Source organism: Colius striatus, chromosome 16 (genome assembly GCF_028858725.1).
Source record: "Colius striatus isolate bColStr4 chromosome 16, bColStr4.1.hap1, whole genome shotgun sequence".
Taxonomy (NCBI): domain Eukaryota; kingdom Metazoa; phylum Chordata; class Aves; order Coliiformes; family Coliidae; genus Colius; species Colius striatus.
In genome coordinates, this window is record NC_084774.1 from 8,554,816 (window position 1) to 8,570,510 (window position 15,695).

The following is a 15,695-nucleotide window of genomic DNA, read 5'->3' on the forward strand; positions in this document are numbered from 1 at the left end:
CACCGAACCTCAAGGGCTGCAAAGCTCCTCCAGTGCAACCCCCCGGCCAGAGCAGCAGCACCGAGAGCAGGGCACACAGGGACCCGTGCAGGGGGGCTGGAGTGGCCCCGGAGATGAGCCTCCACAGCCCCTGCCAGGGCTCCCTCAGCTCCACAGCGAAGGAATTCTTCCTTGTGTGCCTTTGGAACCTCTTCTGTTCCAGCTCGTGCCCGTTGCCCCTGGTCCTGTCACTGGCTGTCACTGGGCACAGCCTGGCTCCAGCCTCCTGACACTTGGAGACATGGCTGAGCTCACCACTCAGGCTCCTCCAAGCTCCAGCTCTCTCAGCCTTTCATCACAAGGGAGATGTTCCCCTCCATCACCTTGGTGGCCCTGCTCTGAACTCTCTCCAGCAGCTCCTTGTCCTTTTGGAACTGAGGGGCCAGAACTGGACACAGTATTCCAGATGTGCCCCCAGAGCCAACATGGGCTCAAGATGTCCCAGGTGTTCCCTCCATCCAGCCCTGGGCTTTCCTGCCCTTCTCTTCCCAGGGCCCTCCTTGTGCCTCCCTTGGTCCCACTCCTACCCTGCCCATGGCCACTAACAGCCCCCATGAAGATGCTGCTGAGAGGCAAAGGCACCACTGAGGGCAAAGAGAGGGCAGGGTGCAACGGTGCTGCCTGTGGCTGAGCTCTGAGCCGCGGGCAGGGGAAGGGGCTGCAGCACACACCAAGGGTTTTGTGGGTTATTAGGATGTTTTCATCCCTTTTTCAAAAACACAAACCAAAACAAGCCCAAGAATCTATTTCAGGAGCAGGGATGATTCATAGCTTGGTGTTTCGGGCAGGGGGGTGGATGGAAAAGCCTCCTGGGAGCCCCTCTCTGCGGGACTGGCCTCCTGCCCAGGACACCGGCCTGTCCCTGCTGCGCTGCTCCCACAGAGGGAAGCTGGGCAGGAAGGGCAGTGGGCAGCTGGGCGGGCAGTGGGCAGCCAGGCAGGCAGCGTGCCCTCACCCTGCTGCTCCCCACGCTGCTGCCTGGCACCACGGCACAACTGCAGACCCCCTTCCCAGCCCCACACACGGCCCCTCAGCGGGGGTCTGAGAGCAGGTCTGTGCCCGTGTGCAATGAGCCCATCTGCACCCTGAGCCACACAGGGCTTCACTGTGTGTGTGCCTGGACACCCAGCACCCCAGTTACACCAAATCTCTGTTTGATGAGTCCTCTGCTCGGTGTGGAGACTGAGTGAACCATCATCCTGCCTCTGGCAGCTGGCAGGGCAGAGGGTTCCATCCTCATCAGGCTCTCATCCTGCTTCAGGAACACAGTCCTTAATGAGCCAGACATGTAAGGAAACCACAGAATCACAGACTCATTTCAGTTGGAAAAGACCTTTCTGGTGTCCAAGCACTGACCAAGGCCCTCCCCATGGAGTTGCTGCTGATGCAAGGCACAGTCACCAAGTCATGTGTATTCAGTGCCTCATCAACCTCTTGATGATGGTCTCACCCCCTCAGGCAGAGAAACTTATTCCAGGACATCCTTTGTGAGGATAATGTGTGTGTCCTGAGTCCATAGAGGTTTATTTTGCTCAGCACTATCTTTAGTTCTAACCACAAAGCCCTTCTGCATCTGTGCCTGGAACACACCACTTGATCCTGTCTTCTCTGTTCTTTTATCTGGTTACACAGCTCTGGAACCTCTGAGAGCCCTGAGTGAGGGCTGGCAGGGGCTGGGTTGTTAGAGCAGAACGAGAAACAGGCCCCAGGCTCGTTGTCCTGCTGGGACCAAGGGCTCGAGTGGCTGGTTGTGTCCCAGTTGTGTCCTGGTTGTGTCCCAGTTGTGTCCCAGTTGTGTCCTCGTTGTGTCCCAGTTGTGTCCTCATAGCCTGTTGGAGTAGGACTAGTGTGTGGGGAGGGCTGGGGGGGCTCATAGGGATGGTATCCCAGTGCCAGCCCCCCCTGGCCAGCAGCCAGACAGGTCCCCTGTCCCTCTGGCAGTGAGCAGAGCAGCACACACCAGCTCTGACGGCACAAGGCAATGGTGTGGGGGCAAACAGCCCTGGGGAGCGGCTGGCACAGGGGCCCGTGGCCATCAGGGTACAACTGGCACTGGGGAGGTCTGGGGCCACCGAGCTCAAACTCTTCCCACCCCAGGTGTGGGGCTGGGGGCCACAGGCAGCCCCCGGCCCCCACCAGCGCCTCCTCCTCTCCCTCCCTCCCTCCCTTTCCCAGCGCCTCGCCGTGCCCCCCTGGCCTCTCCTCCCACCCTCCAGCGCGGACGCATTTTTCTGCGTTTGAGCTCATTCTTTCCACTCCCCTCTCTGCCGGCTGCCAACTTTCCATCCCGTGCTCCGTCCCCCCCCCGCCCCGCGCAGGGAAGCGGCTGCAGCTGCGGGAGGGACCGGCGGCAGCGGGCAGCCCCCGGTGATGGGCGAACCGCAGCATCACGTCCGGCAGCAGCGGGAACCGGGGTGCGGGGAGCTCCCAGGGCAGAGCCCCCGGGGTGCGGAGCTGCAGGGCAGGGTCCCGGTCGCCAACAGCTCAGCGAGTGGTTGAGAAGCCGGAGCGCGTTTCCCTGCTCCTGGGGACGGGGCCGGCAGGGACGAACCCTCGCTGGGACTCGCAGCCGCGGGGAGGTTGTTTTCCCACGCGCTCGGGGTGCTGCCCCATCTCCCCTTTGCAACGCTGACCCCGTCTCCGGGCCTCGGTGTCGCTCACGGCCAGCGGCTCCCCACGCCCGAGCCACGGAGCCAGCGGAAACTCCCGACCCGACCTGGGGAGGGGGAAACATCGCTGCTCCTGCCTGGCACGGCGCCTGCTGAGCCGCCAGCCCCCGGCAGCCCGGCCGCCCGCAGCCTAAAAACAACCCGCGGAGCCTCCCCGCTGCGCCGGGTCAATCGCTGCAGCCCTGCACGTCCCTTCCCGGCTCTGCCTCCCGGCCCCTTCCCGAGTGCCCGGCTCCCTGCCCGGGATGCAGCTCCCACGCTGCTCACCGCCCGAAGCCTGCAGAGCTCAGCCCTTCCCAGAGGCTTTTTGCAGAGCTGCGGGTGGGGCACGGCTTCTGCCATCACAGGGGAAGATGCTGCGACCAGCTGGGACTTTCACCAGGGGTGCCCAAGGGAACAGAGGCTCCCCTTGCACTGGGATGTTTCAGCTGGAGCTCGCTGGGGCCTGGCTGGAGCAGGAGGCAGCTCCTCGGCGGCAGTGCAGGGACACAGGTCCCCACAGCAGGGACCCAGCAGAGACCAGCAGCTCCCTGATGCAGTTTATTCTGTGGATGGAGGGGTTTCCCCGCTGCACCAGTACAGAGACAGCACAAACACCTCAGTCTGAGAAACACCGGCGCTGGTGAGACACGGTGGCACAAAGAGGGGCCGGGGGGGCCATCTCTGTGCTGCTGGTGCTCCCCAGGCCCCTCTCCCCAGCCAGGCTTCTCGGGGTGGACACCGCTGTGGTGACCTGGCACAGTCCCTGCTGCCTTGCAAAGGTACCACAAGCGGGACCTGGCACAGTCCTGCCAGCCCCCAGCCCTGCCTGCAGCCCCACTCCAGGGCACAGCCACCCCTCACCTCCAGCTCCCCAGGAGAGTCTGGAACCCAGAACCCACCACCCCCAGCGCAGGCGCCTGTCCCACCCCCTGCTCCGTGGCTGCAGCTCAGGGGACTCAGCCCTGCTCCTCCAGGAGAAGTGGCCGCATCCAGAGCGCCCCGAGCATCCCTCAGCACCGCTGGAAACAGCTGCACGGCCTCAGCAGCACTCTGGCCCTGTCTGGGCTCTGCAGGGAGCCGCCGGCCCCGCTGCCGGCAGAGAGCAGCGTCGTGCCCCATCCCCCGAGCAGTGGGACAGGACGGCCGAGGCTCTCAGAGCACGGACAGGTCATGGCAGGACTTGGAGCGGACTTTGAGAGCCACTTTGCTGCTGTTCCCGGCCACCAGCCTGTCGAGGAAGTGCCGGGCTCTCTTGGTGAGGCTCTCCTTGCGCTTCTGGCCGGGCGCAGGGTGCGGGTGGGACTCCTGGCCGGCGCGGCGCAGCCGGATCTGCCGCACCACCCCCTCGAACAGCTCGTCCACGTTGTGCTGCAGAGCCGCCGACGTCTCGATGAACTTGCAGTCGAACACGGCGGCGCAGGCGCGGCCCTCTGCAAGGGAAGGGCAGGGAGCGGGCACGGCGCCGCTGGCACCTCCAGGGACGAGGGCACACAGCTCCAGGCACAGGAGCGCCCCCGGCACACCCCACCCCACGCTCACCTTCGATGGAGACCTCTCGGCACCGCACCAGGTCGGTTTTGTTGCCCACCAGGATGACGGGGACGTCCTCGGGCTGGCGCGCGCGGCGCAGCTGGATCCGCAGCTCCGAGGCGCTCTCGAAGCTGCCGCGGTCGGTGACGGAGTAGACGATGACATAGGCACTGCCCACCTGCAGACAGTGCCCACGGCGCCAGCTCTGCTCCCCCTGCCAGCACACGGGGAACGGGATGTCACTGCTCTGCGGGGGGCTGCTGGCAGCCCTGACCGCTGCCAGGGGGTGGCACAGCATCCCATCACCGACCTGCCAGCGCGCCCCCCTGACCCTGCCGTTGTGGGCAGAAGACATGCGGCCCCATTCATGATATGAGGATTAAAAGCTGCAGATTTTGGGGGTGTTGGAGTGTTTCCTCCTTCTTTAGCAACAAGCTGTGGCTGTGGGCTCAGCTTGGCTCAGGGGGGCTGAGGTGGCACCTCCTGGAGCTGCCCCCAGCCACACAACACCAGCAGTGTGGGTGCAGTGTCCTGTGTGAACCAAGCACCGGTCTCTGCCAGGCAGGGAGGGGTTAAACAACAGTGGGAGTGAAGGGCTCTTGTGGGGGTGTTACTGTGCTGGAGCATCTCCAGACAGTGCAGAATGCATCCTCAAAATGTGCCCCTGCTCACAGCCTGAGGGGCCACCCCCATCACACTCCTGGGACGGGCCAATGCTGGATGCATGGAGGGAGGCAAAGGAGGATTTTGAGGGAGGCAGCTACAGCAGCGCTGGCACTGCTGCCCAGGAGATTCCTCTGTGTGCTGCGTGGAAGGAATGCCCATGCCAGGCTCTCAGGGCCACCCCTCAGCTTGCTAAAGCACATGTCCTGGCTGGCATCACTGTCTCACGTGGGTCTGCCCAGTTGACTCCTGCAGCCCCAGTCTCAAACCATTTCCATGCATTTGGACACTGGCTGGGACTTCTCTCCCTCCCCACAGCCCCCCGCACCCCTCCCCACCTGCCCCTCTGCTCATGGTGCCTCACCAGCAAGAACACAGTGGGCAGCCTCCCTCCCATGCCAGGGGAAGTTGGGCAAAGAGGCATCCAGAGACGTGACCCCTGTCTTGTGCGTGTCCAGCTCTGTGGTGAGCCCCAGACACAGCCGGGAAACCCCGGGGAGCTCCAAGGAGCCCAGATGTCCCGAAGCAGTGGTTGTGCCCACCCAATGTGCCCCAGGGACATCCCAGCTCCCCGCAGCAGCCAGCCCAGCCCAGCCCAGCCCCGCCGTACCCGCTGCTCGGGCTCCCACGTGTCCAGCAGCAGCAGCGTGGTCTCCTGGCCATCCACGGACAATGTGCGCTCGTACACGGCCTCTGCGAGACGACAGGAGAAGCCGGGCTGGCACGGCACTGCCCGGCACCCAGCGCCCACCCCGGCCCCGGCACACGGCTCCTCTGCACCTCAGTTGTGCAGCCCAGCCCCTGCCTGCTGCAGACGGCGACCCAGCGCGCTCCTCGCCGAGCACCCACCTCTGTGCTGCTCCAGCACATCCCGCTCCTGGACGCCGGCGAAGAGGGTGGCCAGGCTGCTCTTGCCCACCCCGGGGTCACCCAGCAGCACCACGCGGTACAGGGGGTCCCAGGGCCCGGAGGAGCCCGACGAGCCCGAGGAGCAGCTGCCCCGGGGTGCCGCGGCTCTGCCGCCGGGCTCGGACGCTGAGGGACCGAGCTGCGGGTGAGCGGGACGGAGCTGCGGGTGAGCGGGACCGAGCTGCGGGTGAGCGGGACCGAGCTGCCGGTGAGACGGCTCGGCCCGCGGCGCGACCCCCGGCGCCCCCGGCCGCGGCAGAGGGGTGCTGGCCCTCCTCCGCAGCGGGCTCCTGCTCCCGTGCTGCGTGTTCAGGGTCATTGAGGGCTGGGAGAGGCCCCGGTAGCCCCGTTCCCGGGGTCAGTCCCGGTGTCAGTCGGTGCCGGTGCCCGTCCGAGCGCCGCGGCAGCTCGGGCACAGCTTTCCCCGGGACAGACTCGCCGCCGCCCGGCCCGGGCTATAAAGCCCTGGAGGAGGAGCCCCCCTGGCCGCGCCCGCTCCCTCCCCCGCCGGACACGCTCCCGCCCGCACCGGCCCCGTTCCCGCACGGTCCTCGGCGTCCCCGCGAGGCTCCCGATGCCGGACAACGACCCGTTCCCCCCGGGGTGCGTCCCCTCGGTGCCGGGGAGCAGCCGGGACATGGCGGTGGCACCGGGAGGCCGGTGCGGGATGCGCTGCCGCGGGCGGGGGCTCGGCCGGGACCCCCCGCGCCCTCCGGACCCCCGGCCGTGCTCCCCCCGGCACCGGCCCCGTCTCAGGGCAGCGCACGGCCCCGATGCTTCCCCAGGCAAGGAGCGAGCCGAGTGCGGTGCCGGGTGCCCGGGGGGGCTGCGCTGCGCTGGGAGCTCAGCCCCGACTCAGCCCCTCCCCGCACACACCGCAGCACCGTTGCCAGGAGCTGGCGATGGCCCCGCTGGGCACGGGCCGGGCACGGAGCTGGGTTTATTGGAAGCTGTTGGCTGGTGCTGTGGCAGCATCACTTGGTACCAAATTGCCCAAGTGCTGGCTCTGTGTGGGCACCAGTCTGACCCCACACTGGGACACCAGTTCTGGGTGTGCTGGCAGGGTCTGGCAGCAGCAAGGCCAGGCCCAGAACCCCCCTCCCAGTGATGGAGAAGACACTTCAACCACTCCAGAGTGAAGGGGACAGGTCAGGATGCAAGTGCAGGAGGGCTGGTGGTACCTCCCTGGGAGCTGTGGGGACTGAGCTCTCTGTGTGCTTCTCCCAGGGGTTCACAGCCCAGGAGCACAGCACAGCCCAGAGCACAGCCCATGTAGGCCAAAGTAATTGGAACACCTTTATTGTACCATGTAACCACATCAGTGAGTGCCTGAGGCTGGGATGGAGGGTGCTGATGGGGAAGGAGGAGCTTTGTGTCCCATGAGTGGTGACTCCTCAGTGGGGATGGTGAGGAGCCCCTCAGTGTCCAGCCCCTTGGTCCACCTGAGAGAGAGAAGAGAGTTCTGAAGGGCAAATCAAAGGGCAGGAATAACCTGCTGTGCTTTGGCTGCTTCAGGGCCAGGAGGTGAAGCAACTCAGAGGTGCCCCATACCCTGCACAGCTGCCCTGTCCTCTCTGTGTCCCCATGGTCTGGAACTGGTTTTCGTCGGGAAGGGCCCAGACACTTGTTCTGGGGCCACAGGACAAAGTGAGGAGCTGAGGGAGCATCAGAAAACCCTTTAAAACTGCATGAGGGTTGTTGTGCACAGCCCCTGCTCAGCACGAGCCAGAGCCCTGCCTGACTAGCTCACTACTTTCATTTTTGGCTCACCCTTCATTGTCTGCCCCAGCCACTAACCACAAAAGAAATGATCTGCAAGCCTGAGCCCTGCCCCACAGCCCTGTCTTACACTGGCCTTTTGTCTGATCCCTGCAGGGCAGCCTGGGCGCTGCTGGGCCTCCCCACAGAGGCAGAGCCAGACCCAGCCCCTGGGGCTCAGAGAGGGGAAGGAATGAAATCGGCCCCTCACTGTCCTGAAAGACAAACAGAAGCTGAGACAGCCCATGGGAGCAGGCAGGTACATCTGCTTTCTCGCAGAAGGACAAGCAGAGCGAGCTGGGCTCACTCAGCGCCGCGCTCATCCATCTCCGTCTCAGCCCAGGACAAACTGTGCATCCAGATGCCCCCAGTGCAGAGCAGGAGGCTGCTGCTGAAATCCACCCCGGGGTCCCTTGAAGGGAGAGGATTTGTAATGAGGAGAAACTGGGACGTAGCTGGGAGTGTTCAGGTTGACAGCTCCCGCAGGCCCCGGCCTCCCCTGGGCTCAGCATGAGTCCCACACTCCCACCCGGGCCTGAAGGCAGCTCCTGGCACATTCAGCTCTTTCTAGAAGCAAAGCTGGTGTCTGGATGCAAAGGGTTAATTAGGGGGGGAAACAGAAAAAAGCTCCAAAGGGTTGGTGAAGCCGTGTGAAAAGCTGCAGGGAGGTCAGTGGGAAAGGGCTGAGGGACAGGGAGAGGGCTCTGGCACGGGCTGCTGCCTGTCAGGGCGGGTAAGCACCAAATGCCTGACTTGTGATGTTGCAGAAACTTTCCACTTGGGCCTTCCTGCTATTTTTAACTCTTCTCCCAGCCACCCTCAGCAACCTCAGCCCCACCAGCTGTTGAGGTTAATTAATTCCCTTTTTTGATCATTTTTGTTCAATCAGAATCCCTGGAGCTGCCCGAGGCCGCTCTGCCCCACGGCCCAGCCCTTCCTCCTGCTCCTGCCTCTGCAGCTCTGCAGCCACACCTGCCTTCCAGCTCAAAACTGGAGCCTGCAGCAGCCAGTGCTCATCCCAGGGGAGGGTTTGGTGTAAAATACCTGCTGTGTGTGTGAGGTGTGGAGTGAGGGGCTCCTGCACCTGCAGCAGCCTCACCCGCCGCCTCGCTGCCCAGGGCAGTGTGGATAGGCAGCAGCTGTGAACAAACACTGCTCTGCACACAACTGCAGCCTTCAGGCTGGAGCAGACTCCAGATTTAAACATATTTGGCCTGTTTTTTCTCAGGTTTGTACCCCCAGGCAGGGGTACAGCACAGAAAGCTCAGGCACCTCAGTGGCTCAAAAGCATCTGTGGTGTTTGTGATGACCCCCCACAGCCCTGGGACAGGGGCTCTACTGGCCTCCAGCCTGCCCTGCCTGTGTGTGGGGGGAAAGCCTTGTCCCAGCTGGCTGTGGGGGTGCTGCAGCCCCTCTGGGTCTGTCTCTGGGAAGGAGAGCTCAGAATTCCTGGGATCTTCTCCCCACCTCCACCAAGGGAGACCCAGTACCAGCACAGCACACACTGGTAAGCAGGAGTGGGGATTACCCACAGCCTCCACTCAGGAGGCAACTCGCTGCCAGAGAACTGGGGCAGGGAAGAGCAATGAGCCAGAAACCAGTTTGGCCTTTTTTTTTTCTGCCAGGCAATGCCACCAACATGTTTTGTGACACGAGGGAAATGGCTGCTTAGCTTTGCTCTCACTGGTGCCAGGGCTGTGTCACACCACCAGCACTGCAGCTCCAGAGGGGCTGCACCTGCCCTGACAGGGAGGCTCCTCCTGAGCCTTCTCCTTCCTTCAGTTTTGTTTCCCAACCATAATGAGGAAATAATGACAACAGTCAGTGGAGGCACAATGGCCTCTGCTGGCCCCAGCTGCAGCCACCTCCAGCCTCCACTGCCAGGCTGCACCAAGGGGAGCCCAGAAGGGAGATGTGATGTGACCCAGGATCAGTATCTGAGTTGTGGCCAATCCTCAGCTGCTCTTAGGCAGGAGCACGAGACCCTGCAGCCATCTTCCTGAGCAGAACCCAACCTGACTGTGGGTTTATACCCCAGGCTGGGTGTGGGTTTAACAGAGGTGTGTGTGGAAATTCAGTGCCAAGGAGGCTGCAGCCCCAGGCCACAGAAAAGGGCTGTGTGTGCCCAGGGACCAGCCTTATGCTGGGCTGTGTGTGCCCAGGGACCAGCCTTACGCTGGGCTGTGGAGCAGGTCGGTGAAGATCAGCTCTCGGGGGTCTCTCGTGCTCCGGCGGAGTGTCCGGATGCTTCTCCTCAGCTCACCAATCTCCTCCTCCAGGTCTTTAACAATCTGCATGAACAACATTTCTAAGAGTCCTTTCCTTTGCAACAGAAGCAGGAATTAAAGTGTTGGAGATGTTTGCAATCTGCAGAGCTAAAAAACATCCCTGGGGCAAGTCAAACCCCAACCAGGCATCCTGAAATACCTCTGGGCTGCTGGTGCTGGGATGTCCTGCCCCCAGTGCCCCAAGGCTGACAGACCCTGTGAGGGGCTGGGCTGAGGGCTGAGCTGCCCTGTTGTGCCCTGTGCCAGCCCTTCCCCTGCCCACTCACCTGCCTGTGCTGCAGGACCTCACGTCGCAGAATGTGGTTGTTGACCACCATCTGCTTCAGGCCATCCTGGTGGAGCAACGTCTCCTGTGAGGGTGAAGGGAGGAAAAGCAGCTGAGGAAACCCCCCAGCACCCACCAGCAGGAGGCCCTGCTGCCGCTGGGTGCTGCTGCTGCTCCAGACACACCACTCCTTCTGCTCTAACATGATCTGGGTTCCAGCTTGAGCAAGGGACTGATGTTGAGGTGACATTGTGTTGATCGTGGCATGAGACTGAGGGACTCCAGAGACCCAGTTCAGTTTCCCAGAGAAAGCTTATTAATATTGTCTGAGTAACCCATCACCCATGCTCACAATCCACCTGTAAAAGGGCACAGCAGCTCAGCCCCACAGCAGCTCAGCCCCACAGCAGCCTGCAAACGAGGCAGTAATTAATATCTTCCTCATGCTCTCAGACTGCTGAGCCAGGGCAAGCGCTGAGCCCAGCACACAACAGGAACTGTGCAGCCAGAGTCCCTCCTATTTTGGGAAGAAGGGCAGCAGGCCCTGCTCTGTGGTGCTGCCTGTGGTTTCATTTCCTCAGGAATTCATTAGGAGCACATGTGAGCTGCCACAGCCGTGTCACGGCCAATTAGCAAAGCAGCTCCCTGAATCCTGCACTGAAGCAGGGGCTGTAACAGCAAGGGCTGTAAAAGCAGGGTGAATGGGGGGGGGTCACAGCACCTCACCTCTGCACAGCACGCTCTTGGGAATGAGTCTGAGAGTGTTTCAACACATCAGACTACAGCAGCAGCTCAGAGGTGCTTCCCGTGTCCCCTCCCAGCCTGACTCAGCGAGGGAAGCAGTGATGCTCTGGGATCCCTTCAGCACTGGCCACGCTGTGCTATTGCTCATGGGCAACACAGGGCAGCCCCTGCCTTGTCTCCCAGTTCCCAAAGACTGATCCCTCTCACTGGGACATCACAGCAACTCCACAAACCTCCAGGACTCTCTGCAGCAGTGCCTCCTGCTCTGCTCGTGCCTTCGCTTTCATTTGCTTCAGGATGGCCTTGTACATTCCTTCTGTCCTCTCTATCTCCCCCTGAGAAGGGCAGGGAGCAATGCACAGAAGCATCAGGAGCCTTGGGAAGGATAACAACTGCTTTCTCTCCCCCCTTCCCTCTCCTCCTGGCTCCAGCAGCACTGCAGGGAGGGCGAGGTCCCAACCTGCTGTTGCTCCTTCAGGCTCTGGATGCTGTGCTGCAGGAGGAGCAGCTGGTCGGCTTGTTCCGGACCCTGCCCGCTGCTGGAGGCCCGCAGGACGCTGAGCTCATCCTGGAGAGCCTCAACCTTCCCCGTGGCCTCATCCAGCTGCTGCTGCAGCTCTGGTGGAAAGTCAAACCAGAGAGTCTCAACCAGGATTTCCAGAGCCTTGCTCCTTCACTGAGGAGCCTGTGCTGCATTCCTGGCCCTGGCAGGGGCGCTGCTGCCACGGGGCTCCCTCCCTCCCTCCTGCCAGGCTGATGGGAGCTTCCCCCCACCACACAGGAGGGGATTCGTTTTCAGAAATGCAACTGACATTTACAAGATCAGCACAGTGTCTTTAACCTAGTGAGATGGAAAGCAAAGGTAACACAGCTGCCTAGGCTGCATTTCACAGCTGCATCAACAACTCACTTCTCAGGTTCTCTTCCATTGTGTTTTCCATGTCCTGGAGCTCTGCCCTTGCCATGTCCAGCTGGTTCTGATTGCAGGTCTGCACCATTGCCTTCACCCTCTGCACAGGGGGAAATCCAGCCACTGCTCATTCCACAGAGCTCAGAAACATCCCCTGGCACCGTCCCCGACTTTCCTCTCACGTGCTGTCACTTGCATTAACAGCACAGAGGAGCTCACGGCTGGGGAGCAGAGCAGTGCTTCAGGAGCCAGCTGGAGCTGAGGACACCAGGAGGGATGGATTCGGGCTCTAACAGGGGCGACCACTATTGCTTGGAATGGTTAAAAGTCAGGGTGCTCTCACGGCTTTAAAAGATGGGAACAAAGCTCAGGGGATCTTTGGGCACGAGAGAGCTCCCCCGGCACCGCGAGGCTGCGGCTGCAGCGGGAGGGGCCGGGTAGCCCCTGCCCCTCCTCCAGGACCAACCAGTAACGGGCAGCTCTGCCGAACTCGCTCTGTCGGCCTCACCTGGAGCTCTTCGTAGTGCTGCAGCAGGGCCCTGGCTCGCCGGGCAGTGCTGTGGTCAGTGTGCTGGATGTGCCTCAGCAGGCGGCGGTTGCTCTCTGCCAGGCAGGCGCTGTGCTCCTGCACCTCCTGCACGGCTTTTTTCTTCAGGTTGATGAGATTCTGTGAGGGTTTGGGGATCAAAGTGTTTCCTTCTCATCCCCTGCTGTCCCCAGGACGTTCCTGTCCCAGGGTGAGAGCAGCCTTGCAGCTGACATTCCCCACATAGCACAGCCCTGCTCCCACGTCCCTCACACCAGCCACAGCATCGCCACCTCTTTTTCTTGTACAACCATCTTTCACCTGCTAAAAGCCTACAGACGTGTACCTCAGCCTTCTCATTCCCAGACTGAGAGAACCTGACACTGACAGTCTTTTCCAAGGGGGTCTCATTTCCTAAATCTCACCCCTCCCACTGCCACAGTCTGAGCTCTCTCTTGGTTTCTCTTAATTTTTCTCCCTAGCCAACATCAAGGTTAGAATTCAGCAGCACGAAGCAGAGCAGCACAATCACCTCCTGTGTATGAATAAATAAACACATGCCATCTTGCAAGAGTGAGTCAGACCGCTAGAATTTGCTCCATGAAGGCAGAGGGTGCCTGTGGATTCACCACCTACAGCCCAGCCGTGGATGCTTGTGGCACGTACCGTGGCAACTTCAATTTCTTCCAAGGCTTCGGCTAATTCAGCCTTCCTGGCAGCTGCTTTCCTCTGAGCAAAACTCCTGTGCTTCTCTTGGGGTGGCAATGTCTCTGAAGACAAAGGTGGGGTTTTTTTGACTCAACATCAATGCAACTGGTGAAACAACAAACCCCCGAGGCCTGGGCTCGCTCCACAGCTCCAGCGCCTCACGCCTGCCCTCGCCTGGTGTGTGGCTGAGGGGAACACAAAGGATGGCTGAGAGGCTGAATTCCAGCCTGCAGCCCCAGCACGCAGCTGCAGCCCGGGAGCTGAGCCTGCAAAGCACTCCCTGCCCTTTCCTAGTCATCCCCCTTTATTCCCAGCACTCTCCTTGGGGTACTTGTCTCTGGTCTCCCAGCCCAAAGCAGGGGGTTCCTGCAGAAGGTGCTGTGGAAGGGAATCTCCCCAGACCTGGCTGCTGCTTCTCCCCTTTCTTCTTCTTGTCCCCACTGGTGAGCTGAGGCAGAGTCACTCTGTGGGCTGGAGGTTTCCTCTCCTTTGCCTCTGCCTTCTGCTGTTTGCCACGATCCTAAACCCGTCACAACGGCAGCACAGGAGAGACGGGGAGTCAGAGGTTTGTGGGCAGAGACCTCTCTGACGTGACCCCACTCCCCAGAGACTCCCAGGAGCCACTTTGTCCCTGAGGCTCAGGCCTGTGTGAGACCCGCGTTGGCTGCCATGGGAAGACGGGACTCACCGACGCCCTGAGCAGCTCCATGGTGCCGGGGCCCTGCGCAGCCGCCCCGCGCAGGCTCTGCAAGGGAAAGCACAGCCCGATGGCAGCTGAGCCCCACAGCCCCGCCTGTGCCCACGGGCCGAGAGGCTGCGCCATCCCCGGGGCCACGGCACCGGGAAGGAAGCCCCTTCGCCCGCCTCCCCTGCCCCCTGGGGAAGCCCTTCCCTGCTCCCTGCCCTCCGCTGAGCCCCCGGTACCCCCGGGGATGCCCCGCGCCGGTTTCCATGGCGACAGCACGAGGGATTCCGCCCCCTGCCATCTCCGCCCCGCAGGATCCCGGGGGCAGAGGGGCGGGACCCACCGGGGCGGGACCCACCGGGGCGGGACCCACCGGGGCGGGGCGGCGTGGGGTGGCCGGGCCCGGTGTCAGTAGGTCAGGACGCGGTAGCACCGGGCAGGGCTGTGGCTGGAGCGAAGCCGTCGCGGCAGCGTGCCCGGGAACGGCTGCCTCAGGGCCCCGCCGCGTTGCGGCCGTTGCCGGGCCACGTGCACTCGGCCGGTCCCCGCCGCGCGAAGCCTGATGTGCCGGGGGGAACGGCCGAGCGGGTGCGCGGTGTCTGGGCCGTGCTGGTGCCCCGCGGTTGTTGCAGGCTGCTCGGTGCTACCGATGCCGCTCGGTGCCGCTCGATGCCACTCAGTGCCGCTCGGTACCGCCAGTACCGCTCGGTGCTGTTCGGTGCCGCTCGACGCCGCCGGTGCCGCCGGTGCAGCCCGGTGCTGCCAGTGCCACTCGGTGCCGCCGGTGCCGCTCGGTGCTGCCGGGGGCCGCTCGATGCCGCTCGGTACCGCCGGTGCCGCTCGGTACCGCCGGGGGCCGCTCGATGCCGCTCGGTACTGCCGGTGCCGCTCGGTACCGCCGGGGGCCGCGCTGGCGCCGCTGTTCCCACGGCAACTGGCGGCGGCGGCGCAGCCAATGGGAGCGGGTCCGGCGGCGGCGGCCAATGGGCGCGGCCCCCTGGCGGGCGGCCCCGGTCACCGCGGCAACAGCACCGCCGCCGCCGCATTGGTGCCGCCGCATTGGTGCCGCGAGGGGGCGCGGCCGGGCGGGGGCGGGGCCTGGGGGGGGGGGGACACGGGGACAAGGGCACGCGCGTGGCACCGCCGGGGCCGCCCCCCCCACACCCCCCGCTCGTCCCCTGTGTGACCCACCGAACCCCCGGGAGACACCGCTGGGGCGGGGGGGGGCGGGTACATGCACGGAGGCATCAGCCTCCCCACGCCGGTGGGGGGGAGCTGCCGTTGGTGCCACGTGCGGGGGTTGGGGGCACCGGGGACACCGGGGTGACCAGACCGAGGGAGCAGCGGGTGCAGGCAGTAGCTGGAGCATCCCGCCAGTGTGTACCGGAGGGTTCCCGGACGCACGTGAGAAGGTGCCGGGGGTGCTGCGCCGCTGCGGCGGAGGCGCCGGGCGCTGCTGGGGTGCCGCGGCGCCGGTACCGGCGGTACCGGGGGTACCGGGGCGTGCCGCCCTGCCATTCTCTCCAGCAACCCCTCTCCGCACGGCGCCCATTGGCGGACGCGGATATTTCCCCCCGCCCCGCGGCCAATGGGCGGGGGGGGGCGGTGCCTCCCATTGACAGAACCGGCGCGCCGGTGTTTACCGGGGGCGGAGCGGCGGCGGCTATAAGAGCGGCACCGAGGGGGTGTGCAGCTCCCGGGCTGCCCGCACCGCCCCCGCGCACCCCCGACCCGCCGCAGCGGCCCCGCACCGCGCCCGACCGAAGCAGCCGCCGACTCCACCAGCGAAACACCCCCGGGGCGGGGCCGTGCCGTGCCGAGCCCCCGCGGCGTGCAGCATCCCCGGACCGGTGCGGAGCATCCCGGAGCGTCGCCGAACCGGCGCGGAGCCGTCCCCGTGTCGGTGCGGAGCATCCCCAGGCCGGTGCAGAACATCCAGGAGCATCCCCGGAGCAGACCGCTACGGAGCATCCCCGAGCCGGACAACGCCGGGTCTGCCCGGGGCTCCTCCGGAGCATC

The 15,695-nt window shown here is 63.8% G+C and overlaps 3 protein-coding genes across 3 annotated transcripts; all 3 read right to left on the minus strand.

Moving 5' to 3' along the window:
- Positions 1-3,566: 3,566 nt before the first annotated feature.
- On the minus strand, positions 3,567-6,205 carry REM1 (RRAD and GEM like GTPase 1). Its single transcript, XM_062009069.1, has 4 exons — positions 5,733-6,205; positions 5,494-5,576; positions 4,230-4,434; positions 3,567-4,120 (listed from the first exon to the last, which is right to left on the minus strand). The coding sequence occupies exons 1-4, from the start codon at positions 6,109-6,111 to the stop codon at positions 3,843-3,845; spliced, it is 945 nt and encodes a 314-aa protein (XP_061865053.1). The 5' UTR covers positions 6,112-6,205; the 3' UTR covers positions 3,567-3,842.
- Positions 6,206-7,110: 905 nt separating this feature from the next.
- C16H20orf96 (chromosome 16 C20orf96 homolog) lies at positions 7,111-13,814 on the minus strand. Its single transcript, XM_062009441.1, has 10 exons — positions 13,680-13,814; positions 13,394-13,511; positions 12,950-13,053; positions 12,266-12,424; positions 11,758-11,857; positions 11,308-11,465; positions 11,081-11,182; positions 10,105-10,188; positions 9,726-9,841; positions 7,111-7,234 (listed from the first exon to the last, which is right to left on the minus strand). Exons 1-10 carry the CDS (start codon positions 13,812-13,814, stop codon positions 7,111-7,113), a joined length of 1,200 nt encoding a protein of 399 aa, XP_061865425.1.
- Positions 13,815-14,923: 1,109 nt separating this feature from the next.
- Positions 14,924-15,694, minus strand: LOC133626991 (laforin-like). Its single transcript, XM_062009443.1, has one exon. The coding sequence runs from the start codon at positions 15,692-15,694 to the stop codon at positions 14,924-14,926; it is 771 nt and encodes a 256-aa protein (XP_061865427.1).
- Between the last annotated feature and the right edge of the window lies 1 nt (position 15,695).